General features: G+C 39.4%; 1 protein-coding gene across 1 annotated transcript in view; it reads right to left on the bottom strand.

The window, feature by feature from the left end:
- ccdc141 (coiled-coil domain containing 141) overlaps window positions 1-26015 on the bottom strand; it is a 137038-nt gene that overhangs the window by 10425 nt on the left and 100598 nt on the right. Inside the window, exons 16-23 of the mRNA XM_048535414.2 lie at window positions 24726-24905; window positions 24476-24625; window positions 10079-10219; window positions 9767-9964; window positions 8170-8353; window positions 6075-6193; window positions 5293-5370; window positions 529-1080 (exon numbers count right to left, since the gene is read on the bottom strand). Coding sequence (XP_048391371.1) covers window positions 529-1080; window positions 5293-5370; window positions 6075-6193; window positions 8170-8353; window positions 9767-9964; window positions 10079-10219; window positions 24476-24625; window positions 24726-24905 — 1602 coding nt within the window. The remainder of the gene's footprint in view (window positions 1-528; window positions 1081-5292; window positions 5371-6074; window positions 6194-8169; window positions 8354-9766; window positions 9965-10078; window positions 10220-24475; window positions 24626-24725; window positions 24906-26015) is intronic.

Below are 26015 nucleotides of genomic sequence, written 5' to 3'. Positions count from 1 at the left end.
ATTAGTCTTTGAAACAAGTTGGCATGGTTTATGTTAAAGGTGTTTTACTTTCTACCAAAATAAAATTATACAACTGTCAAACCCTCAAGCAGTTCAAAGTTTCCATGGAACGGTCTATATAACAACGAAATAAAAGAGGGATGGTTAGCTCAGCATTCTGGATGCCTAGTAGATGGTTCAGTAAAATGGGCAGCTTGGATTTGTTTTCTATTGCAGTTGAGACAGATTTTAGACCTTACTCCTTGTCCAGCCCCTGGAGAGTGAAGACAAAAATAAAATTTCCAAAGAAACAGCTCGTGATGAGGCACCAGCAGACAATAAGCTGAGAATATTTATTCAGGTAGAGCCCACGTGAACGAACACAATAAATGATGTTTTTTCATTAATTGTAAATATATTTTGAAATAATTAACCATTTAAGTGCTCTCTTTAATTTATAAATCAAACATGCTAAATGTGTTCAAGTGATTCAGTATTTATGTATTCTGTAACATTACTAATTCAAGAAAATTTTTAGGGGGTACATACGTGATTGCACGACAACGGATGATTTTGCAGTTCTGTTTGACCATCTGATGCTCCCCTGTTTTCTGCTTTGGCCATTTGTTCATCTTTAGTAGAAATTGGCATTAGTATTTCTGAATTGTTCCCAAGAGCAGTTGGGAGAAGTCTTGCATCTTTTGATGCATTTTGTATGAGGTGAAGGGCAAAAACCCTTCTCTCAGAATCAGTGGAATATGTTGATGGAAATATTGAATTTGATTGTAATGACTTTGTTCTAAATGGCTGTGACAAGGTGGTGGTATAACACTGAATATATATCTCTGTCTCACTGCAGCTCTTCACATTATCTTTTCTTGCTTGGATGTCTTCTGTGGGTAGTCCAACAACTTGATTATGACTTGAGACACTCATAGACATTTGCTTTGGCTCTCTGGTTTCTTTTGTCACATCAGGCGAATCCACAATAGATTTCAACGATGCCAGAGTCATGTTTCCTTGTTCTTGGTTGTCCAGTGTTTGATGCATTATTTGCAAGCTTGCATCTACAGGTGATAGTTGACAATCATTGGTTTCCATCTAGCATTGGTTGAAGAAACATTACAGTTAAGAACCTTTTAACTTCAGTGTGTATGGAGTTTCCTTAAAAAATGTTACTTGCACTTTCAACATTCACCAAAGAATATATTTTATTTCTTGATAATGTAAATAAACATAAACATTGTTTGGTCCTCATGTTTTAAAATCGTTCCTAATTGATAACTTTAAATAAGTAATATGCAACAATGTTGGTGGGAAAAGCGAATAAGACCAAAAAATAGGTATATGGATTACAAGGTGAGAATAACCCAAATCTTTTAATTTCAGTATAGGCAGCATGCAATCTTCACGCTGTCAGCTAATTTACATAATGGTTCACACAAGACCTGCACCGTTTAAAACCAGAAACTGCTACTTAAAGTCAATCTGTAAATTTCAAATGGAAAATGTATTCTGGCTGTGGCATGTGCTGGAAATGGTTAAGCAAAACCACCTCAAGAATGAATCTGGTGCAACATTGTAAAGGGCAAGCTCCAATATTCTCAGGCATGGCTTTGGAGGCCTTGGTGTAGCAGATGGGCAGGAGGGAGATCCTCCATCCACGAAAGGTCAAAAGGCTTTCCAGGCAGACAGTGAGAAGGGAGTAGGAAGAGATAGCCATTATTGTCAATGCCAGCTTTGTTTGACTGCTAGTCTGGGTGCAATGCTGTAAGAAATTCAATGACATCACATGAATGGTCAAGGTGAGTGAATGCAAATCGGAATGGCATATCCTTCCAAATGAGCCACTGACCTCACACTGCTCAAATCCCCTGCCCTCTTTACACTGCCCTACTGACATTCTTCATCAATCACAACTAACGCTTCATTTTTGTTGCAATAAGTATCCCTCATATACATGTTATAAGCCTTTCATTACTTTTGTTTCATTCTGTTATCAATTTTGAGTTATGAGCTGGAACTGACTGATAAACTTTAGGATGGCTTGTGTTAAAAAGAAAAAAATAGACCATGCCTCCTCGACCTGTCTGTCTTCTCTCCACCTATCTTCTCCTTTATCCATCTCTTTTCTGCCTCCCCCTCTTTCCCTATTTATTTCAGAATCCCCTTCCCCTCTCCCATTTCTGAAGAAGGGTCTCGACCCGAAACGTCAGCTTTCCGGCTCCTCTGATGCTGCTTGGCCCGCTGTGTTCATCCAGCTCTACACCTTGTTACAACAGACCACACAAGTCTTGTTTGTTTGAGAGGCCAAGCCTGGAAGCTAATTGCAGGCTTAGCTTTAATTAAAGGATTCTAACAGACACAGTAACCCCCTCTGTGCAATATCTGCATGAGGTGAACCACTGAATATGACTGGCCTGCAGTCAGGGATGAAGGAAAAATTCACAGAGGCGTGATATCTGCAGAGGGTGAGGTTGCACAAGTGATGAGAACTCATCTGAGGACTTCAGTAGGGCAGCATACAAATATAGTTGATGCATGCGGGATTACCTGTGTATCCTGATGTGCCAGAATTTTTGAACGGTTAGTACAAGATGAATTAAAATAGCTTTTTGCCAAAGCATGGAATGCATAGTGTCAGCTAGCTGAACAGAATGTTTTCTTAGTGGCTGATGAAATCTATGAATGCCACTCATCTATAGGCTGCACTTATTCATTCCCAGCAGGTTTCACTGCTGGGCTGAAATTGGGAGGCACTTTCACAACAGTGGGTAGCAGGAAACCAGGGAGTATATGACCATCAGAACATTAGGGTGCCAGCTGCTCCCACAAGCTGCTCCCTCAGTTAGAAAGACAGCATTTCTGCAGCTGCTGCATGACCATTTCTAACAGTGGTCATTGCTCAGCTCGAGGGAGCTGATACCACAATAGACATATTCCGGGGTCCAGGAGAGACAGCCGCAGATAATGCTGCTTACCAGGGCCTGGGGTCACTAACAAAATGGCCTGTCAATTGTATTGGTCAACACCAAAAGCAGCCAATCCAGCCAGCTGATCATATTGATTGACAAGCTAAGCGACCAAAGGAGGTTGTGTATACCAGCAATCATTGGTCAAGTAAGATGTGACAGATTTCCCAATCCCTTCTTTTGCTTTCATCTCCTATGATTATAAGTGAACGGTTCTGTCAGTCCCTTTGGAATATGGAGACGGTGAGGTATGCTAAATCCATATCAAGAACATTGAGATTGGCCTCCTGTCTCATCGGTATGTGTGTGCCTGACCTAGGTGAGTCATTCTGTCCCATGGCCCGTTCAAATTCCTCCCACCCCCTAAAGTAGTATTTTCATGTAAAAAGTTGAATAATCTTTCACCTAAGTGTTCAGCCATAAGGAAACTGGGATAAATATCCAGTGAAGAGATATCAACCAAAGATTGTGATGAATTACTCCACATCATACAACAGGTTGGTTCAGATAGGTTAATAGATGGTAAATGGCTGTAACTGCTGAAAAGATGTGCCTGCAGCAGGAGCATCATTACCTTCTCAGGTGTGTGAAGAAATGGTGCAACATTGCAATCCAATAACAAAGTCCTCAAAAGTGAAGTTGCGGGTACACGATGACACTATGCTCATGCAGAAAGGACCACTTTCTCTGAAGGCCCAATGCAATGACAGGATATGGAGTTCCAAATCATTGATGACTAGAGAAAGTCAAAATTTTGGACTGTTAACCCTCAACATCCCAAAAGAGATTTGTGATGTGTCTTAGCATATGCAAGACATTAAGCATAAACCAAATCCTAGGAGTATACAACAGTCTACAAGATTAGGATGTCTTCCAGGAGAATATCACTGTGAAGTAGATGCAAGTGGAAGGTCAATTCAGGATCTGCTGAGGGAAGTTCCAGCTGCCCTTATGGCTAGCCTAAAAAGCAAGATACAAGGACTACAAAGAAAAAGTGAGTAATAGAGAAAGTGACAACTCTTACAGAATGGATTAGAAGCAGGATAACAATGAATCAATTTGGAAAGCCAACAGTATGCATTGAACTAAAAGGTCTAAACAAAGCTTTAAAGACACCTCACTATACCAAGGCAACCACTGAACAGCTGTGTCACAACTTAAAATGTTAAAAATTTTCACTCGCTGAGATGTGAAGGATTGTTGCTGGCAAGTGAAGCTGGAAGAACGCAGTAGCTTTCCAATTACATTCTTGATGGCATTCAGTTGATACTGATGGTCGCACAAGTCAGTATCATTTCCATATCTCCAGAGGAATGTCACTGCAGAAAATATGAGATAATGGTCTTTCGGGAAGGAAAGCTCACATGGATGATCTATAAGATTGAACTCAGCAAATGAAACTGAAAATAATTGAAATTAAAGATATCTAAAATCAAGTACCTCAACGAGATCCTGCAAAGGTGATAAATGTGACAGCAATGCAGTGACCAATAGATGTAAAAACAGTGCAGTGATTTGTCAACTACTTAGTAAAATACTTGACCAATTTGTGTCAGTTTGTGAACAATTATGCCAATTCACTGCCAAGGACATGCAGTGGTACTGAGGCAACAAGAAGTAGCATTCACTAACATCAAGCATAAGTGACTGGCAATGCCAGTACTGAACTATGTAAATGTTGAAATTACCCTGCAGTGTACTGCCAGTCCGAAATATAGGAGCAACCCAGGGTAACCGATTGCATTTCTGTTCACAGCTCTAATGCAAATTCAACCACACTGTGCTCAGATTGAAAGTGAGTATCTGACGGTGGTAGCTGTTTGTGAATATTCTAATTAGCATCTACATGAAAAATACAAAATGACAGTAAAGTCTGACCACGAGCTACTTCAAAGCATTTTCCAAAAGCTGCTACCGCCTACTCCAAAATATCTGTGGCATAAGCTAGACATTTTCCTGTTACCATGCCTGTGTGCCAACAGCAGCAAACTGGCTGATGTGTCACCCTCCAGCTTCCCAAATGAGTCACCCAAGTGACCTATTAAGAGCCACTTCTCAATTCTGTAGGAAATTTAACATTTCTGTTGCCACGTACGAAGACCATGCAGTGAATCTGGCAGCCTCACAGCTGACTCTGTGGGGTAAGGGATCCCTCATTTGTGGACATGCTCTGGCCCACAAGACAATGTGCTACTTGTGCCTCATCATTTCTTGCACAGAGCAGCAAGAAATCGAATGAAAGCATTCTTTCCCACATGGTGTCAAAATAAGTGACCGTTTTCCTTGATTGTCAATTTATGAAATGTGCTTTTATTTTTCTAATAAGTTTATAAATATCTACCTGCTTTTGCTGCTGAGCATTTCTTGCTTCATGTGATTTACTTGAATTTTCTGCTGCATTTTCTGAAGCTTCAATCTGCTTAACATCAACATACAGAATGTCAGCTCACTGCAAGTTATGTTAAAATATGTTAATCAAAAGCACACATCTATCATTTCCAGGATGTTTCCTTTGAATGGGTTCATTTCTGGCAAAGGCAGTATTTTTGCATTTCAGTATTGTGTCAACATCCTCATGTCATTCAGAAATAGGAATTATTTTGAAATGGTCTGAATTTCCTTAAGATTTTGACAGTTTTTCGAGGGCATATGAAAAGTACCATTACTATAATGGTTTCATAGAGAAATGCTTGAAAGTGAATTTGCCTCAGCCTGTATTAATCGTACAAAAATCAATAATTTCCTTTGATGGAATTTACTCATGCCCCTGATTTTTGAGTATTTGATTGTGCCTTTGTATTTTGTTTCCTGAATTATGCTGAATCAGAAATTGTACTACTTTTATGAAATTGGTATCAGAAAGTGGTATTTTGTTAGATCTTCCATTTGACAATATACAAGAATGTCATTTCTGGTTAGAGACATGAAAAATTAACCAAAAAGTTTGCAAAATAGAGTTAATTTCTGTTGAAATTGAGCAAAAAATAACCTGCACAAATACATGTATGAAAGAAATTGTACCTCAAAAATACAAGGATTTCCTTATCCTATTGATATAAACATAACTTTCAGTTAAACCAATGTCAATATTAACTGCAAAAATAGAACTGTTTTTGAGCTTACCACATCAGGAAGTTTTAATTCAAGCTCTCTTAACCCACTGCAAAGTTCCTTTATTGATTCAAGAATCTCATTGTGCTTTGTTACCATTTTCTTCACAAATTTATTTGCTTCTTCAGGACCTTTAGGTGTGAATATAGACAGGAAACCAGTGTTGCCTTTCAGATTAAATGAAGATATATCTAACTCAACTTTCAATACACATCCCCCCAGTTGCAGGTAGTTCTGATTTTCAATGTATATTACATCCGATAGGGTACTTGTTCAATCTTTGAATTACAGGTGGTAAATCACCAATATTTTGCCACATAAAATAAGCTGTAAGTTGTGGAAAATGCATTTTAAAAAGATGTTTTTTGAAGCACAAAGAAAATGAAGACAGAAGTCTAATGTGATTCTGAAAGACTGACAGACCAATATTCATAGAAAAGTTTAAGTTTCATGTTGTTTGCACGGCTCTTGAAATTTCTGTTGGCAAAGAACAACATTGAAAAGTGGTGACCATCTGTGCAATTATCATAGGAAGAAGTGTTTCTTTATGAAATATGTTTTATCCTTAAACTGCTAGTTGGTTACCACAGTCACTTGTACAAAATTCTAATTATTGAAGCGAATTCAAAACATTGCGCGGATCTTTTTGAAGGAGCAACAAATCTCTACATTTAAAAATTATACAAATCAAAGATTTATGACATCATCATCTTGTTAATGTTTCATTAAAGTCACATTTCATTCGTTGAAATTCTAAGCAACACATGCCCACCTACTCAACCACTCCTCATAAGACAGTCCTTCCATAACTGGTTATCAACCAAGTGAATCTTTTCTGGACTATCTCTGATGCCATTAGATGCTTCCTTAGATAAGGGTCCCAAAGCTGTTCACAGTATTTCAGCTGTGCCCTTACTAGTGCCTTGTATAACTTTAGTAAAACCTCCTTACTCTTATATTCTATTATTCTATTCCCTTTGAAATAAAGGCCAATGCTCCATCTGACGTCCCCTACTATTTGAATATGTATGCTAGCTTTTTGTGATTAATGGATAAGGACAAAGCTGTCTGCAGTATTTTGCCATCTAAACAATATTCAGCTCCCCTACTCTTCCTGCTGAAGTGCATAATCTCACATTTCCCATGTTATATTCCATGTGCCAAGTTTTTGTCCAGTCATTTAACCAGTCTATATCCTTCTGCAGACTCCTCGTTTGAAACTCAGCACTGGCCTTCCCATCTATTTTTGTGCTATCTGTGAAATTTACTGTTGTATTTTCACCTGCTTCATTCAAGTAATTAACAAATATATAGTAAATACATGTAAATGTAAATGGTCCTAGCATGGATCCCTGTGGAACTCCACTAGTTACAAGTTACCATCCTGAAAATGACCCCAATCCCAACTCTCTGTCTTCTTTTGGTTAACCATAGAATTATACAGCATGGAAATAGATCCTTTGGTCCAACTAGTCCATGCTGATCATGTTCCCAAACTAAACTAGTCCTACCTGCTTCCATTTGGCCCCTATCCTTCCAAACCTTTCCTATTCATGTACTTACCCAAATGACTGTTGAATGTTATAACTATAGCTGTAATGACCATGTCCTCTGGCAGTTCATTCCACACACTATTCACTGTCTGTATAAAACAGTTTCCCCTCATTCCTTTATCCATGTTAGTATACCACCTCCTTCATTATAGGCTTTATCTTATTAAGTAGCCTGATATGTGGCACCTTATCAAATGTCTTCTGAAAATCCAAACTGCTTTCCATTTAAAATCTAAAGGTTTTTATAATTCTTTTCCTACATCCATTACCTTCAACAGTATTTCTGTTTTACGCCAAAGACAATGCTGAGAAGCTTACAGCGATTTCAATCTGCCACTCACTTTTTTAGGCCAATCTATGAACAAGAGTGAAAAAACAAGCCCACCTGATATTTTTAAGTTGGAAATCATGATAATGCATTTAGCATTGCTGAAAGTTTCTTTGATTTTTGGCATTCACCTACTGCAAACAATATCATAGAAACTCCCACATTAACACTTTTTGCATTCAGCAAGCTAAGCAATGTTTTAAATTAGAATAATATTCATTCTAACCATATAGTTGCATTGCCAGTTCTGTGATTTGCTGGATTCTCTCCTCTTGTTGTGGCACAGAAGGCTGCATGAACTTTTCAAACTGCTTGTAAAGAATTCCCACTGATTTCTTTGTCTTGCACTCAGCTGAATACTTCCCAACTCGAACAACTGTACCACTTGCATCCTCACACCAAAACTGACTCTGAAATGCAAGTAAGCAATTTAATATATTTTAAAATGCACACATGTAAATGCATTTCTGAGAACGCCACATTACTTGTAAACAATTTTGTGACTAGAAAACATATTCAGTCTCACAATTGAATATTCAATAAGTCCTTTCCTTCCCCAGATTTTGAATAATTTTTCAATCAGGAATTCTTTCTCACTTCCCAATTTTGTTTGCACAACTGGAGGAAACTTAAATGCTGTACTTTTTTAGATAACGTACAAAGTGAGGGGCTACTTTGCTTTAATGGCATTTTTGAGTTATAATCTGAGTACACTGGAAATATTTGTTTAAATTTAAATAAAGTTTAAAAGCATTTGGTGAACAATCAACAATCACATGGTGGATTCAAGCACATCAGTACAAGGTCAAGACTAGAGCACTTTTCAGCCTGAAGTGCCTAGTGATAATTCTTCTTTGCCTTCTCCTGAGGTACCCAGCATCACAGATGCCAGGCTTCAGCCAATGTGATTCACTACATGGGATAGCAAGAAACTGCTAAAGATACTGGGTATTATAAAGGCTGTGGGCCCTGACCACATTCCTGCCCCACTATGAACAACCTGAGGGCGATCATTGACCAAAAACTGTACTGGTCTAGCCATATAATTACTGTAGCAACGAGGCTAGGTCAAAAGCTGGGAATTTTGCAGTAAACGATTAAACTCCCGACTCCCCACTACCTGTCCACAAAATCGTGAGTGTGATGGAATACTCTCCACTTACCTGGTGGGTGCAGCTCCAACAGCAGTCAAAAACCAGTCAAGGGAAAAGCTACCCGCTTGATTGACATCCTATCTACCATCTTTCACATTCAGTCCCTCCACCTCCAATGTATAGCTGTAGCAGTGGGTTACACCCACAAGGTGAACCGCATTAACTCATCGAGGCTCCTCTGAGAGTGTCACCTGTACCATCTAGAAGGATTTGGGCAGCAGATGGGAACACTACCACGTATATGTTTCTGTCCAAGGCACACATCAACCTGTCTTTGAACAACAATGCCGTTTATTCACTGTAATTGGGTCAAGATCCTGGAATTCTCTTCCTAACAGCATTGTAGGGATTCCTGCAGCAAATGGACTGCAGCAGTTCAAGGAAGAATTACAGATGGGCGATAAATGCTGGTTTAGCCAACAACACTCACTCACCATAAATGAATTTTGAAAATGCACGGCATTAGGTTTTTGTTGGTAATAGAAAAATAATATACCGCATTTGTAAAATGATTAATAAGATCAAAGAGAAATGGTTAACGAAGAGCAGAAAGCAAGTGAGGATTGAGCAACTGAATATTCAACCATGACAATCATCATTTCTGTGTCATTGCTAGTAAGACAAAATGTTAAGTTAGGTCTAATTGTACAGCAGTACGATAATATTTACCTCTTCCATTGCTTGTTGTAATTGCACCGTCATGTCCAAGGTTTGTTTGTATTCCTCCACTGTCTTGTCAAGCTCATTCACTTGTTTCTGAACTTCATTCATGGATTCTTCAAGTACATTAACTTCCGCTCTCGGGATGTGCTTTTCTAGCACAATAGTGCCTTTTGTCACAAACTGAGTCATTTTCTTTTTGAATATCTTTTAATGCAGAAAACACAACATAAATTAGACACCTGTAACAAAACAAAAGGGTCACCAAATGTCTTCAGTTCAGAGGTTTAAAATCTAACAAAAATAGGACCATAGCATTACCTCAAATTTTTCAGTATATATATCAACTTGCTGGATTTGATTTCGGACAGCTTTCAGATTGCGGAATTTTTCATTTTTCTTCAGATAATTAAATTTCAAGTTATTAAACTTCTTCTTGAGTTCTTTATAGGATTCCTTTAACTAAAGATATATATTTTTACAAGATTATTATACGTTCATCATCAACTTTAAAACTGAACTTCAAAGAATTAGGTTGAAACATTCCTAGCAAAATCATGGGAATTTTTAAACATTATAAATATGTGATCATAAAGGAGCCGGTTTTTATTTCTTATAACAATATGACTGTAGGGGTTATACCTTTTTATTAAAAGTACAAAGACAGTGTGCTTGTCATCACATAAGTGAATCATTTTAATATTGTAATAATAAATGTTGTAACATTAGTTTTCTCTGATAGTGCAAATATCCACTCATTTTAAGTGTATCTTGGAGGGAAGAAATTCTACCGCTTTCAGATATCGACTTCACCAGTAAGCCAACAAAGTTATGGGTGACCTAGAAGATCTAACAGTTTCCTTTGTTACAGATGTTTGGGTAGAAATTGCTAGAAGTATTCATATATTCTTGGGAATATAATTGGTGTTCACAGCATATCAATTTTGCAGTAAGTAAGCCTGTGCAAGGCTTTGGGCCTAATGTGAATATGTGAGGGCTATTTTCTAGGCAGCCCTTGATGAATCTTGGCCAATGCTCCCTCTACTTCTGATGCCTCTGTGGAAGTAAACTCTAGGTAAGCTTGTAATGATTTTCTCTCTGGCTTATGACAGGCCCAGAGTCTGAAAGTTATTCTTACTGTAGAGTGAACTGCCTGTGTGAAGTAACTGCTCCAAAACATCATTCTGAAGGTGCAGTACATGGCCCAAACCTAGTTTGCACGGTGTCGGTCTCTCTGTTCAGACACATGTTGATTGTACACCTCTGAGTCAAATTAACCCCATCTAATTTCTATTCAAAAATTGAAAGTCTATGACCTTAAAATTATGTTATGGGATTATAAGGTATGTATGATTAGAATATTGTTGTAGTGTCTGCTACTTCAGAAAAGGGAATGGTAACCTGCTTAAGTATAATGGACAAATTTATAACATTTTGACAAGGCCCAGAATATTGATGTTATATATGTCACTGTTATCCACACACTTTCAACAAGTACAATGATGCCTGGTAATTGTTTCAAAGCTACCTACTATCAAAACTGTAATGTTACAATTCTGGCATTTTCTTACCTTTGGATTACATATATTCACTCAATGATTTATTTCCATTAGTCTGTCAGTAGGTATCTCCAGATGATACATTCCCTGAAGAGGTTAGGAGGCAACACGTTCTCAATACCATTCTAATAATGGCATGAGAATGAAATGCAGGAATTCCCGAATCGTTTGCTCATTCTCTTTGAGAGGGTATATGGAATGTGTTGCGAACACCATCTCCCACTCACCCCCCACACGCCTTCCTCAATCATTATTACAATGAATTTGACACCAAGAACATAAAGGAGTGAGGGCTGCAGTGATCTGGCTGTACTGGATTCCATTGTATCAATTTCATTTTTCTACTTCTACAATATGAACAAATTTAGAATTACAGCAGCCACAAGAGTTGTGCGTCAAAAATCTAGACCTCATGTTATAATCTATTTTAAACCAGTTTAAAAAAACACTTTTCAACAGCTTTCACTTTTGAATGAACATTTACCACTTACAAATTTGAAAAGAATTTTAAATTGCTTTTTGTTAAGCATTGAGTTGAGGACAAGAAAGAATAATTATTTAATTTAGCAATCACTATGTCTCTTGGTTAAGTCCAGAAAACAAGTCACAATTTTGGAATACAATTTATAGAAATATGCAGTTATTGGTATGGGAATTACAACAATACAATTCAAACTCATGGTACAGAGTAACAACTGTTTGGGTGGTCTCTCCTCCACATCTTTTTTTAGGTCTGCAGTCACTTGCTACTTTTACACTTCACAGCATCTCTCCCAATGCAGCTGCTGAGCTTGCTAATTTGATGATATTTTACAAGAGCTCATTTGGATAAGTATATAGGGCACAATTTATGCAACCTCAGTGAAGTATATGAAGGGGGTGGCATATGCAATAAAGCGGGTGGTCAACTCCTGCATTCCCATCCACCCAGATCTACCTCCTATGTTACTGACCTACCTCTTATATCACTGACCTACCTTTTATATTACTGACCTACCTCTTATATTACTGACCTTTGGCTATTGAGGCTGTCAGATGACCAATTAGGTAATTCATTCCACCTCCATTGTGATGTGTTGGGCTGGGAAAAGCAGAAGCAAAAAAGCTAGCCTGGCATATTTCACAGCATAGAGACAGCCCTAAGGAAGGGAGTGCTTCTTTGGGGGAATCTTCTGTGCCCACTGGGGCACATCCTTCCCCTGCAAGGTGATACACCCCTCTCCCTGCACCCCCCCACTCTCTCCTCCTGCCCCCGCTATCTCTAAAACCCAAATCCACACACACATTGCCTTTCTTGTTTGGCGATCCCTCCGTAGCCAAAATGTCTAAACTTACCTTAAAGATTGGTATCCATGCTTTTCCTACAATGTGTAGTCCCAGCAGCTTCTTGGAGTATAGCGTTGCTGCAGTTCTCAAGGGAGGCAATTCCTCCCCCTCAGGCTCTCATACAGGGCAGCAAAATTTAAAGTTGGTATCATGTCAGCCATCTTGGTGGCCAGGGGATGTGAAAGGATCTGTTCACCTTTGAGAGCTGCTGATATAATGTTATCTTTTCTGATTCAGATTTAATTGCCTGGTCATAAGTTTAATGAGTTGCATTTGGTGATTCAGTTTCAATGTCACTCTGACTTTCATAGTTTCTTAATATAACTTTCATAAACAAAACTGAGGTATGAATTCAGCTCCTGCTACTACCTGTGGACATTTACCACACTGAAAGCATCTTCAAAATATAATTTTCTTTTGTACCTCACCACCATAGTTATATTGAGCCGGATTTTCCAAGGAGTAGCAACCTACGCAGAATGCAACTTCACACTTTCTCAACACAAAAAAAAGCAAGAAGATTCTTTTACAAGAAGATTCCAAATCGAGGCGTCTTTGGAAATGCAAAGTTGTACTTCTGTCCTGACAGGCCCCTGATACTGCAAAACGCACAGTGGAAGGCAAACCATGCCCCATTTACACAGTAGGCAGTCGTCACATCCATCCATAAGTGGGACAGGGGGTATGTCACTCCTTGGACTGAAAATGTAAAGACATGCATTGCAGTCCAATGAAATGCAAGTTTTAGAATGATTAAGAGATAAGCTAAAATCAAAGTAATGATTGTCACAATGACACTTATTCTGCAAATCTAATAGCTTAATTGTTTAGATTAGATTCCCTACAGTGTGAAAACAGGCCCTTCGGCCCAACAAGTCCACACCACCCCTTGAAACATCCCACCCAGACCCCCATTCATCTATAACCCATACACCCCTGAACACTACGGGCAATTTAGCATGGCCGATCCACCTAGCCTGCACATGTTTGGACTGTGGGAGGAAACTGGAGCACCCAGAGGAAACCCACACAGACACAGGGAGAATGTGCAAACTCCACACAGACAGTAACCCAAGGCTGGAATCGAACCCGGGTCCCTGGCGCTGTGAGGCTGCACTGCTAACCACTCAGCCACCGTGCCACCCTATTGTCTTTTGGCTTCAAATTGGCATTTTAATATTTCTTTCAGGACACATCTTCACTAAGCGCTGAGGGTGTGGGCTCACTGTGATTTGGTGCTACGTTTCTACATATTCCAAAATACAATTCCCTAGCCCTATTAAATTTCATGCACTTCCAAAGTATACTATAATTTAAAACTGTAAAATACCCATTACTTTGTCTAAAGCAGATAAAAATACTCAAGTTGAACGCTGGCAAATCTTTAAATGCATAACTATAAGTCTTCTAAGTTTTTTTGAAAGATCATCTAACTTGATCATATTCAGTCAGTTATTCATACTGAACTTGAATCTAAAGTATAACTATTATTGTAGTAACAATTGATAGCTCATGAAGTAAAATTCAAGACATACATGGAGTGACAATATTCAGAGAACTAGACAACATAAATACGAATAACTGAACAATATTTCAAGCTTGGAGTAAATTAAATATTAATCTGTTTGGTCTGGATCAAACTTCTATATGAGAAAGTTCATTCGACTCATGTTGTTTGTTCATTCTTGAGAACATAAGAAACAAGAGATGGATGGCTGGAAGAGCTGGATCTGATATGTTACAAGAAGATCACTGCTCATTCTTCTAACCTTCAATGGATATAAACCTAAGCTGTTCATCCGTTTCTCATAAGATACTACCCTCATCCCAGGAATCCACCTCAATTTTTTTTCTGAACTGTTTCTAATGCAAGTATATTCTTTCTTAAATAACACCATCAAAACCATACACTGTACTCCAGCTGTGGTTTTATCAATGACCTGTACAGCTGTATATTTATTCACCATCCACCAGCACTAGAGATCAACATTCTGTTTTGCTTCCTAATTACATGATGAATCCGCATGCTAACCTTTTATGATTCACGGGGGAGGTCACCCAGATCCTCTTGTTACTAACAAGATGTGAGGAGGACACTGTCACTCTCGTCCGAGAGTCAAATGTGACTTTAAAAGTATCACGGAAGGAGGTCTTGTGGAAGCAGTGGTAGTATTTCTACCTCTGAGTCAGGAGACACAGGCTCAATTCGATGCCCCAGAGGTGTGTAATAACATCTCTGAACATGTTGATCCAGAAAGAATCTACAAACATCAAGGAAAAATAGAGGACCTGAATATAAATTAAATGGAGAAAGACTGAAGAAAGCTATGAGAACAGAAGGATTTGGCAGTTGTTGTATATAAATCTCTAAAAATTAGCACACAAGTTCAGTGGGTAATAGGGAAGGCATGTAGAATGTTGGACTTCATTTAAAGAGAATGAAGTGTAAAAATAGGGAACGATTGCAAAAATTGTATAAGGCACTAGTCAGACTTCAGTTGGAATAGTGTAGACAGTTTTGGGCACCTTATCTAATGAAAGATATCCTGGCACTGGAGGCAATCCAGAGAAGATTGATGCCAGATTCTGAGGAACTGTTTTGTGAGAAGATGATGAGTGGTTTGGGCCTGTATTCATTGGAATTTAGAGGTACAAGACTTTATTAAAGCATACAAGATTCCTGAGGACTTGATACTTGATACGAAAAGGTTTTTTTGCCTTGTGGGAAAATCCGGGGCAAGAGAACATAATCTCAGAATAATGGGTTGTCTATGTTTGACAGAGATATGGAGGAATTTCTTCTCTCAGAGGGTAACTGAGTTTGTGGAATTCTTTACTGTGGCGTGCTTTAGGAGCTGAGTCATTAAGTATATTCAAAACTGAGATAGACAGATTTGTAACACAAAAGGAAGCAAGAATTGTGGGGAAAGTGCAGGAAAGAGGGGCTGAGAATTATCAGGTTAGCCATGTTCTCCCATTGAATGGTGGAGTAGACTCAATGGGCTGAATGGCCGACTTCTGCTCCAACGACTTACAGTCTTAACCAAATCCCAATATTGCTAATTGCATGCTTTCTCCATAATACGTTTGAAATGAAAAGATCTATCAACCATGTCACTTTAACAAACCCAAGAATTTAAATGTATTATTAAACAAAACATTAAATTAGGAAGCTGAACTGGTTAACACAATTATATGAAAGTGTAAATTTTACCTCTCTAAATAACCCCAAATACACACACCAGGTAAATGTGAAAGAAATGAACAAAGTGAATCACTTAAAAAAAAATTCCTGCCCAAAGGCGGCTATTCTTGAATGCAAAAAAGAGAAGACATAGATGTTCTGCAGCCTATCAATCTGATGGTCTTTTGCATGTGGTCAAATTATTAACGATGCATGTTTTTCTCTGGGACTTTAATAAACACAGCTTGCTTACGGCATATACTGCTGCAAAGTGTTCTTCTGGAAGAGTGGCTGAAATTAGGCTTCAAACTAAATTCACCACAAAGGTGCTTCAAACGTAAGGAGGCATGAGCTGAGCAGCTTGATCTCAGCAGGTTCTCGCCAGCTGATCCATCTACTGATCAAACAAGCAAGCCATGAAACTCATGCAGGTAACACTTGTGAAGTGAGTTTGAACAAGTGTCTAAAGCCACATGATTTTTAAGAAGCCTAAGAAAGGTTTCAACATCCCAAAGAATTTTTTTTTCTTAAGATTAGATTTTCTACAGTGTGGAAACAGGGCCTTCGGTCCAACAAGTCCACACCGCCCCTTACAGCATCCCACCCAGACCCATCCTCCTATAACGCACATGCCCCTGAACACTATGGGCAATTTAGCATAGCCAATCCACCTAGCCTGCACATCTTTGGACTGTGGGAGGAAACCCACGCAGGCACGGGGAGAATGTGCAAACTCCGCACAGACAGTTGCCTGAGGCTGAAATCAAACCCGGGTCCCTGGTGCTGAGAGACTGCAGTGCTAACCACTGAGCCACCGTGCCACCCAAATACTTCTAGTTCCTTTTCCCCCCAAGCCAAATCCAAATACCCACACATAACTGGGAGTAGATCCATTTTCCACAGGCTTTCCAAACTCAAGTCCTCATATAAATGTTACTTTTGAAACAATTTCATTACACTGTGTAACTCTGTAACTCACAATTCTGTAGCATCCTTCCATTTAAATAATATCTTGCTTTTCCATTCTCCCTACCGTTGTAGACAACATACACTGTTTCCCACATTGTACTCTAGTGGCTAGCTCACTTACTTAACCTAATAACATATTTCTTTGCAAAGCCTCCACATCACAACTTGCTTTCCTACTTGTCTTTGCATTATCAGCAAATGTGGATACAATGCAGTCTGCGCTTTTATCTATCTCATTAATTTAAAATGTAAATGATCCATATGTAAAATACTACTATTTATCATGTGGTTTGGGGTCAAGACAGACTAATCGAGGGGAAGGTAAAGTCAAGAACTGTATTCAGGCTTTGACTTGAGAGCAACACTATTTATTATGCATTAATACTAAATACTGTTATACACAGTCAAGGTCAAAAATCACACAACTCTGGGTTGTAGTCTAAGAGATTTATTTGAAAATGCAAGCTTTTGGAGCCTTGCTCCTTCTTCAGGTGGTAGTGAGAGAGTGGCTTCGGACACAGATTTTTACAAGTAAAAGATCAAAGCGTTGTATTAAACAGTATTGAACAAACCTAAGATGTCCGTTAAATCTTTAATCAGTTAGGAAGGAAATGCAGGTTTTGATTGATTAATATGTAAATCCCAGAATTTCTTTCAAGTCACTGTCCTTGGATAACTCAAGGTTTTATCAGCATCGCAAATGCGACATCTCAGGCCAGACAATGCATTTTAGGTGTGAGGCCTTGTTCAGAATCTGCACGTGTTTTACGTGGAGTCAGATTGGTTTTATTTCCAAGGTAGGAATTTATAAAATACCACATTGACTGTTTACAAATTGTGTGCCTTTTGAACAAAATAGAATGTATCTGTAATTAAAAATCTGCAAATGCAAATTCATTCCATAGACTTATTTGTGCATGTGTGTGAGAGAAAGAGAGAGGCGGAGAGAGTGCACGCGCGTGTGTGTGTGTGTGTGTGTGTGTGTGTGTGTGTGTGTGTGTGTGTGTGTGTGTGTGTGTGTGTGTGTGAGAGAGAGAGAGAGAGAGAGAGAGAGAGAGAGAGAGAGAGAGAGATCTCTCTGTTGACTGTTCTAGTTTGTTGGTTTTCTCATTGGGCTCGCTACTGACATCTTGGACGAAGTCCCGGAGTCACATTCATCTGATGAAACAACCAATGAACCGGAACAGTCAACACAGTAGGCTGTGGTGGAGCAGCCATAGAAGAAGGAGTCGAATTACATCTCTCTGGAAGGTCGATGCCCTGGGCTTGGCATGTATGCTCAAGCCGTCAGGGAATGCATGAACACCAGGCTCATCAGCTGCACTTACAAGGTAGCGCAAAAACATCCCCCAGGCACAACGCACTTCATTCCATGCTCTCAAGATCAAACACAACATTGTCATCAAACCAGCAGACAAAGGAGGAGACATCATCATACAGAATAGAATGGACTACTGCAAGGAAGTATAAGATAACTGAACAATCAGGAACACTACAGACAACTACCTGCCGATCTGACCAAAGAACATACCTGTGAATTCAACAGACTGGTCAGGATCTTTGATCCAGTCCTTCAGAGTATCCTGTGAACTCATCCTGTGTACTTCTTGTGTAGGGGATTTCTACTGCCTTCTGAAGAGACACAAAGCAACACACATATCTGGCAATGGGACCTAGTGTGAGAGGTGGTCTCAGGAACAATGTTTTGTTCAGAAAAATCTAAAGAACCAGGGGGCAAGGTTAAATAATGAGGCAAGAAGATCCTCAGAAGATTTCTCTAATTAAGCAAATTGATAGCTTCCTTGAAATGAAATGAAGCATTTGAACACTTATGTAAAGCACAGTGAAATAGTTACCAAGGTGAAATGCAGCAAAGTATACTCTGAAGAGGTAGCACATTCATGTCAGCTAAGCAGTCCCTATCTCCTCCACAACTCTCTGAAGCTGTCGAAGGGCTGATGCAGCCATACAAATGAGGTTGAACACATACTTCCACAAGCGAAGAACAGTCTTGGGCCTTCATTTGAAGCAGCAACATCTCCAGGTCAGTATTTCCTTATAGCGGTAGGCGCCAATGCTGACAACATCGTTATCCAGCAAGGCACCCTTAACGTCTAAGCAGTTTTTCAGTCTTAGTGGGTGTTCAATTCATATTTGACCTCCAAAGAGGAATCTCACTTTTGAATATTCAATCGGTGGTCTCATCACTCCGGCAGACTCTCTTAATAACACTTCACACATATATGCCATTGGGCATTGATGAATGAGCTTATTCAGTATAGAACAATATAAAGACAAAGTTACAGATTTTGTTCCAGTAAAGAAGACACAACATAGGAGCAGGCAGTCCAGTGTACAATGCAGGCTGCGGGCAAAGCACATCATGTGGATGCATACTGATACAATCTCAAGGCTTATTCTGAGCCCAAGGGTTGCCAGGCTGACAGATATCCATATCTCCCAAAAGGAATCACACTAAAATTGAAGGAGAGGCTAGAAACAGAATTTTGAAATGCTGGTATAATGGTGGTAAAAAGCACTGCAGCTGCCCGTGTTTCCCGTGTAGCAAGTTCAGTCACTAACAGCAACTTTGAAAAGCAAGGTTGCCTTTTCAGATTTATTTTGAGAGATCACCCCCACAATGTGGGAAATTCCAGCAAGTTGAATAAGAAATACTTTCTTCTTCACATTGAGGTTGATGACCAAATCAAGATCCTTGGTCAGTCACTCCAAATGTCAATTTTTTAATATCAAATTATTTCTTGATTCAGGATCAATCATTACTGTAAAGTGTAAAGTTACTTTATTCAATGTGTTCGATCAAATTAACACTCTTGAGAGTGTTAGACTTCCAGTTTGAAGCTGGATTGAAGTGATGCATTCTTAAGTTGGTAACATATTTACAGAGACTTTTTATGTCATTAGGAACCAAACCAGGCTCTTGTTAATTCACCAGGTTTTCACATAATTAGATCTTTTTTTCTTCATTCTTTCATGGTGAATATGGATAGAAAGTGCTTTAGACGATACTAAAATAAGCGTGAAATAAGTTGCAATGAAGAAACAAGATATTTACAAATTTTTATGGAAAGGTTGGGTGATTGGGCCAAAATTTGGCGGATGAAGTTTAATGTAGAAGTGTGAGGTTGTCCGTTTTGGTCAGAGCAATAGAAAGGCAACTTATTATCCAAAGAATATTAAAGAACCACGTGGGATTTTACCATCATAGATGATGGCTTCATTGTCATCATTACTAAGGCTAGCTTCTAAATTCCAGATTTTATAAATTGGTGTGGTGTTTTTAGAACCCATGTCCTTGGAAAATTAGCTTGGGCCCCTGAATTTATAGTCCCATGGCATTACCACTATATGCCCTTTTTCTCCAGTTGGTGCAATGCTCTCCTTGTCAGCTAGATGATTTTGCACTGTTTGATGATTTCAACCAATAAAGTGTAGAGAGTGTTTTGTTGCAGAGGGATCTGGGTGTCCTCGTCCATGAGCAAAAACTAGTACACAGGTAAAACAAGTAATAAGGAAGGGAAATGGAATACTTGCAATAATTGCTAAAGGAATACAATATGAAAGCAAGGAAGTGATGCTGCTATTGCATAAGTTGAGACAACACCTGAAGTTTTGCACAGAAGTTTGGCCACTCGAGGAGGAATGTAGTTATACTACAGGCAGCTCACAGGAGGTTCACTAAATTGGTTCCAGAGATGAAAGGTTTTTCTTACGAAGCGAGATTAACCAGTTTACACCAATAAATTCTGGGCTTCAGAAGAATGAGAGGATATCTAATTGAGGTACATATGTTGCTAAAGTGGATTGACAAAGTAGACATACAAAAAGATGTTTCCTCAAGTTGGATTCAATTCCTCAATCTAGAATGAGGGGTCATTGTGTTTGGATAAGGAGCAGCAGATTTAAAACAGAGATGAGGAGAAATTACTTCTCTCATAGGATGGTGAATCTGCAGAATTTACTACCCCAAAATGTATAGATGTTGAGTCATGGAGTAAATTTAAAGAGGGTGTAGACAGCTTTTTAAATTAGTAATGGTTTGAAGGGTTATAGAGCACAGACAGGAAACTGCAGTTGAGATTGCGTTCAGATCAGCCCAGCCGTGGTTATATCAAATGGTGGAGCAGGCTTGGGGGCCTGAATTGCCTCCTCTTGGTCCTTAGTTCTTATGTTCTTATACAAGTGTCACTGACAAGGCCAACATTTGTTGTCCATCCTCATTAAGTTGGTTAGTAAGCCTTTTCACTGAGCAGTTCAGAGTCAAACACACTGTACTGGGTTGTGGAGTCAAATGTAGGCTGATCTTGGGAAGGGTGGTAAATTTGCTTCCCTGAAGAATATTAGTGAGCCAGATGGGATTTTACAAGAATTGATGATGGTTTCATGTTCATCATTACTGAGGCTAGCTTCTAAATTCCACGTCAGCAAGGTGCTTTTGGGCTGTTTGATGATTTCAACCAATAATCCATTGTTCAGTCAGTTACGAACTGCTATGCTCAGGTGATTGTTAGATTTCATTGTGTGAGGCTCTCTCTCAGCCTATCCAAGAAGATGTACTTTTTACCCAAAGAAGACGGGACGGTATAATAGAAGATGTCCCTCTGAAGTCCTACTGAAGTTCTATGTCAAGATCACTGGATGATTTTTCTGTGAGGAATTTTCTCAGTTTTTTCCAAGGATTTGGTCAGCATTGCAAACCCTCACTATTTGGGTTAGTTTTGTCATTTCCAGAAGGAGATTCTGCAGTAACCTCTTACCACCCCGCTACCACGTCCCCTCCCCACCAGCAGCACAGCAAACTTCAATGGCCTGAAAGGCCTACGTCGTATGCTCTGCATTTTCAGTTCTTGATGTCAAGATTTCTCCGACACCTTTCTAGATCACAAAGAACTGAATCCTTCAACTAGTGAAGTGAGGCTAGTTGTTAGACAAGCAGTACTTATGAGAGGGCACTACATAATGAAGAAGTGATGCAAATCCAAGTACTTTCAGCTTTATGGAGTAGTCAACTGAGTTTGTACAAGAGCACAAGGTTCAAGAAGCACTATATGAGCAGAAAAGTTTTTCAGCAGTACAGAAGCATGAGTCTAGTGTTCTACTTTCATATGACAGCTGAGAAAACCCTGTCTAGAGACAAGCTCAGATGTGACAATAGGCAGTTCGTTTATTCCCCATGTCATCTTTTTGTTCAGAGTGCTTTGTGACAAGTCCGGTTGCAGTCCCAGCAGCACTGACTGTGAATCTTCCAGTCAAAAACAACAATCTTTGAAGACAGTTTTGTTGATTCTTCAGTCCTTCAGCGTATTCTTTGAAGAAACAAATCTATACTCTGTTGCTTTCTGAGTGGTTCACTCATCTCTTTGTCACAGAATTGAAAACATGGTGCAGGAATCACAAAATGTTGTTTTCTTGCTATTCTAATTGAATGGCGGTAATCCTCAGCTCTTCTTCAAAGCTGCACTTTTGTCATTCAGTCATCTTTCACTGTCCGATTCTCTCTTGAAGGTATTGTGAAGGAGATAAAATCATCCATGTTGGAAATTGGGGCTCCCTTTAAAACTGAATTCTTTTAGTATTCAATATCTTTTCCTATTTCCTCATTTAACTGTGTTACTGTAGCTTTCTACAAACACAAAGCCAATCTCTGGCATATGGAAACAAAGGAAGGGTCACAAGAATCACCAAAGTCATAAAGCTTGACTGAACTGATGTCAAAGAACCGCATCCATGGTGGCACAGGCCAAGCAAAGACATGCCAGGGAGTTCCTGGGGGCCTGGCATTCTGGTTGGTGCTCCGCTGGTGAGCACATTGGGCTAGACCCGATATACAGGCTACTGAAGAACGGGACTGGGGGTGGTGCCAACCACCCCAGCAAACTGAGCCATATGGATGGCAGGCAGGACAGAGCACTGGTGCTTCACCAGAGGTGCACTGGCGATATTGCCTAGCAGGGTAGCAAAGTGTCTGCAAGCAAACACACTGGCTTGGCAAGCAAGTTTGCACCCTTAATTAGGGAGAGAACAGGGCTCCTTCAAGATCAGTGAGGTCCTCTGTGTGTGGAGCCACAGGACTTGAGTGAGATTCTAAACAAATATTACTCGTCAGTATTTACTGCGGAGAAAGACGTGGAGGCTAGGGAACTCGGCAAAATAAATAGAGATGTCTTGAGAAGAGGAGGTGCTGAAGGTCTTAAAATGCATAAAGGTAGACAAATCCCCAAGAATAAAATGAGCTAGCAGAGGAAGTGGTGAAGGCTGGTTCAATTACAATTTTTAAAGGCATCTGGATTAGTACATGAATAGGAAGAGTTGAGAGGGATATGGGCAAGTGTTGGCAAATGGGACAAGGTCAGATTGGGATGTCTGGTCAGCATGGACAAATTGGACTGAAGGGTCTGTTTCCATACTCTACACTGTACTTATTGGGTGCTCCCTCATTAATACAGTGTTTGGGAAAACGACATGCTTATCCAAAGGGAAGAATAAAGATGGCCACCATCAAAATCTGCGAACTGAAGCCTGCAAAATATCAAGGATGTATACTCCACCATTTCAATTCATCGGGGCCTATTCTATAGACAGTTGGTTTCCCATTCTATTCTAGTGGGTATTCTATGGGCTGGACAGTTGGTTTGTGAAGCAGTATGAGGCTGACAGAACAGGTTCAATCCCCACACCAGCTAAAGTTACCATGAAGGACTCTCCTTCTCAATCTTTCCCCTCGCCTGTGGTGTAGTGACCGTCAGGTTAAATCTCCACCACTTGTCTCTCTCTGATGAGAAAGTAGGCCTGTGGCCTGGTCAGACTATGGCGACTGTTTTAATTTGGGCATTCACATATAACCAGTTGGGGTGGGGAGTGGGTGCACAGACCAATATGCAGGCAGGAGAGAGGTAGGGAATGCAGCCTGATACCCAGGTCAGAAGTAGGATGGGATCCGGGAGAGGGGCAGTGTTATGATCAAGAACCAGCTGCCAGTTCGCTAAATACAGCTGTGGATCGAAAGCATGTACTTGTAATCCCGCTGGCTCCATAGAAAAGTAAACTTCAAAAAAACATACTTACCTTGGTGGTTAACAGTTCTCAGCAGTCCTTTTAAGAATGAATGGATGAGCACCATTTGGAGCCAAAACAATGAGTGTTTCAGTGCCCCTGAAGTTCCTTAAAAGGTTCTTAATCAGGAATTAAGCCTCTATACTCATATACCTAAGGGGTCTAATTTCAACTTCAAGTAGCCATCGAGGATACTTGCATGGTTTAGCTCTTGCAATTGCACAAATCAAGTATGGCATGTTGGTCCTTAAACTGCTTCCATTTGCTGGTTTTCCACCCAGAAATGGGCTCTGCAAGGACTAATTTCTCCCCATTAATGTTAAAATAATAAAGGCCACTTTTAAAATCATTCTTTAGTCAATATCATGTATTTCCTTTTCCAAGGCTTTATCTATAATTGTAAAAACAGTCTTCAGCTGGCAGCACAATTCAAATATCAGAATATGGAAAAAAGAGCACTCCAGGACATTAACTTTAGTGGTGAGAGTTTGCATATTTAATTAAAGTGAAAATTCGCAAGATTTGGCAATCTGCACATTCCTCATCCAACACACCAATGTCTTAAACCAACTGATTTTATTTTTCAAAACTTTTTTTTTAACTAACCTCATTTATTTCTTCTTTCATGGTACAATAATGCAAATTTGTTTCCAGTTTTTCTCCATATTGATCTGCCTTTGCACTCCATTGTACACTCTCAGTCTCTAAAGCTTTCAGTTTTTGCTGTAGAGAATCCACTGAAGCCTCAATGAATTTCTACTCAAAAGAAAATGATCAAAGGTAAGCCGGCTAGAGATAAGATACACCTCTATGTGTCACAACGGAAAATTTTCTGTACAATCTAAAAATAACTTACAGATTGCTGAGTAATGGAGATGATATCCATTGCCAGCGTGAGGGACAATTTGTACAAATGGCTCACATGTGACTGCTTTTCTTGATGGTGTCTAAGTTGCATCTTTGCTTCTCTGCTACTGTCCGACTTTGTGAACAGTTCTGGATATTCTAGTTCGCCAGTCTTCTTCATGACCTCAACCTGAAATGAAGCCCATGAATTTCTAAGTGATAACAAAAGTCACTACAATAACAATCTATATATAAACAATCTCTATAATGTAATAAAAGATACCAAAGTCGATTCACTGGAGCAGCTCCAAAAACCAAGTAAAATCGCATAAGGAAATGTTATTGCAAATGACTGAAATGTTTGGTCAGCTAGGTAGATTTTAAGAATTTCTTCGAGTAGGAACAAAGGCAGAGGGACCGAGGGATGTATGGAAGGGATTCCAGAGATTACAGAATGGCCAGTTGAAAGCAGGTTCCCAGTAATGAAGTAACAAAACTAAGGGATGCTCTAGAGGCTAGAATTAGAGGTCTGTGAATATTTTGGAGGAATATTTGCCTGGAGGAACTTGCAGCAACAACTGGAGAGGCCAAAGAGGGATTTGAAATTAAATATGAGAATACTAAAATTAAACTCTGCTTAATTGGAACCACTATAAGTTAGTGAGCACAAGATGAATGAACAGACTTGATTGAATGGAGATTTGGGCAATAGAACTTTAGATAACATCAAATCTATGGAGAATACAAAAACCAAGGAATATTAGTATTAATAACTTAGAAATATAATTAAACTAATTGTTATGATGCTAATACCCAGAAAGTCAAATTGAAGACTGAAATTTGAGTTGATGTATGATATTCACAAGGTGATGGGTGAACAGAGAGAGAGAGAGAAAGAGAACCAGAGAGAGGCACCTTGGGGTGGGAGCCTCCCATAGAAGTAACATTGATTTGCCACCAATAGCTCAAGGAGTGAGACCTGATGTGTTTCATACCTTGGCATCACCCTTTGCCCAATAGACAAACTATTTTGATATGGACAGGAAAAGCTCTTTAATTCAGAATCAATTAAATTCTTATGAGGGAGGTGGAAAGATGAGGAAATCCTGAGATGCATGAAAAGGTCACCTCAAGCTTCAGTGATGCCTCCCATGACAGTCCTGTGGAAGCAGGCTGAGACAGGTCTTTTCTTCAGAAGAATGGGAAAGGGATCCTCAGTCATAATCAAGAAGTTATGGCTATAAATGGAAGAAACAAAGTAGCCAATGAGTTGGCGACAAAGCCTACATTTAGTGCAGAA

This window comes from Stegostoma tigrinum, chromosome 7 (assembly GCF_030684315.1).
Source record: "Stegostoma tigrinum isolate sSteTig4 chromosome 7, sSteTig4.hap1, whole genome shotgun sequence".
Taxonomy (NCBI): domain Eukaryota; kingdom Metazoa; phylum Chordata; class Chondrichthyes; order Orectolobiformes; family Stegostomatidae; genus Stegostoma; species Stegostoma tigrinum.
This window is presented reverse-complemented; position numbering and strand designations above follow the sequence as displayed.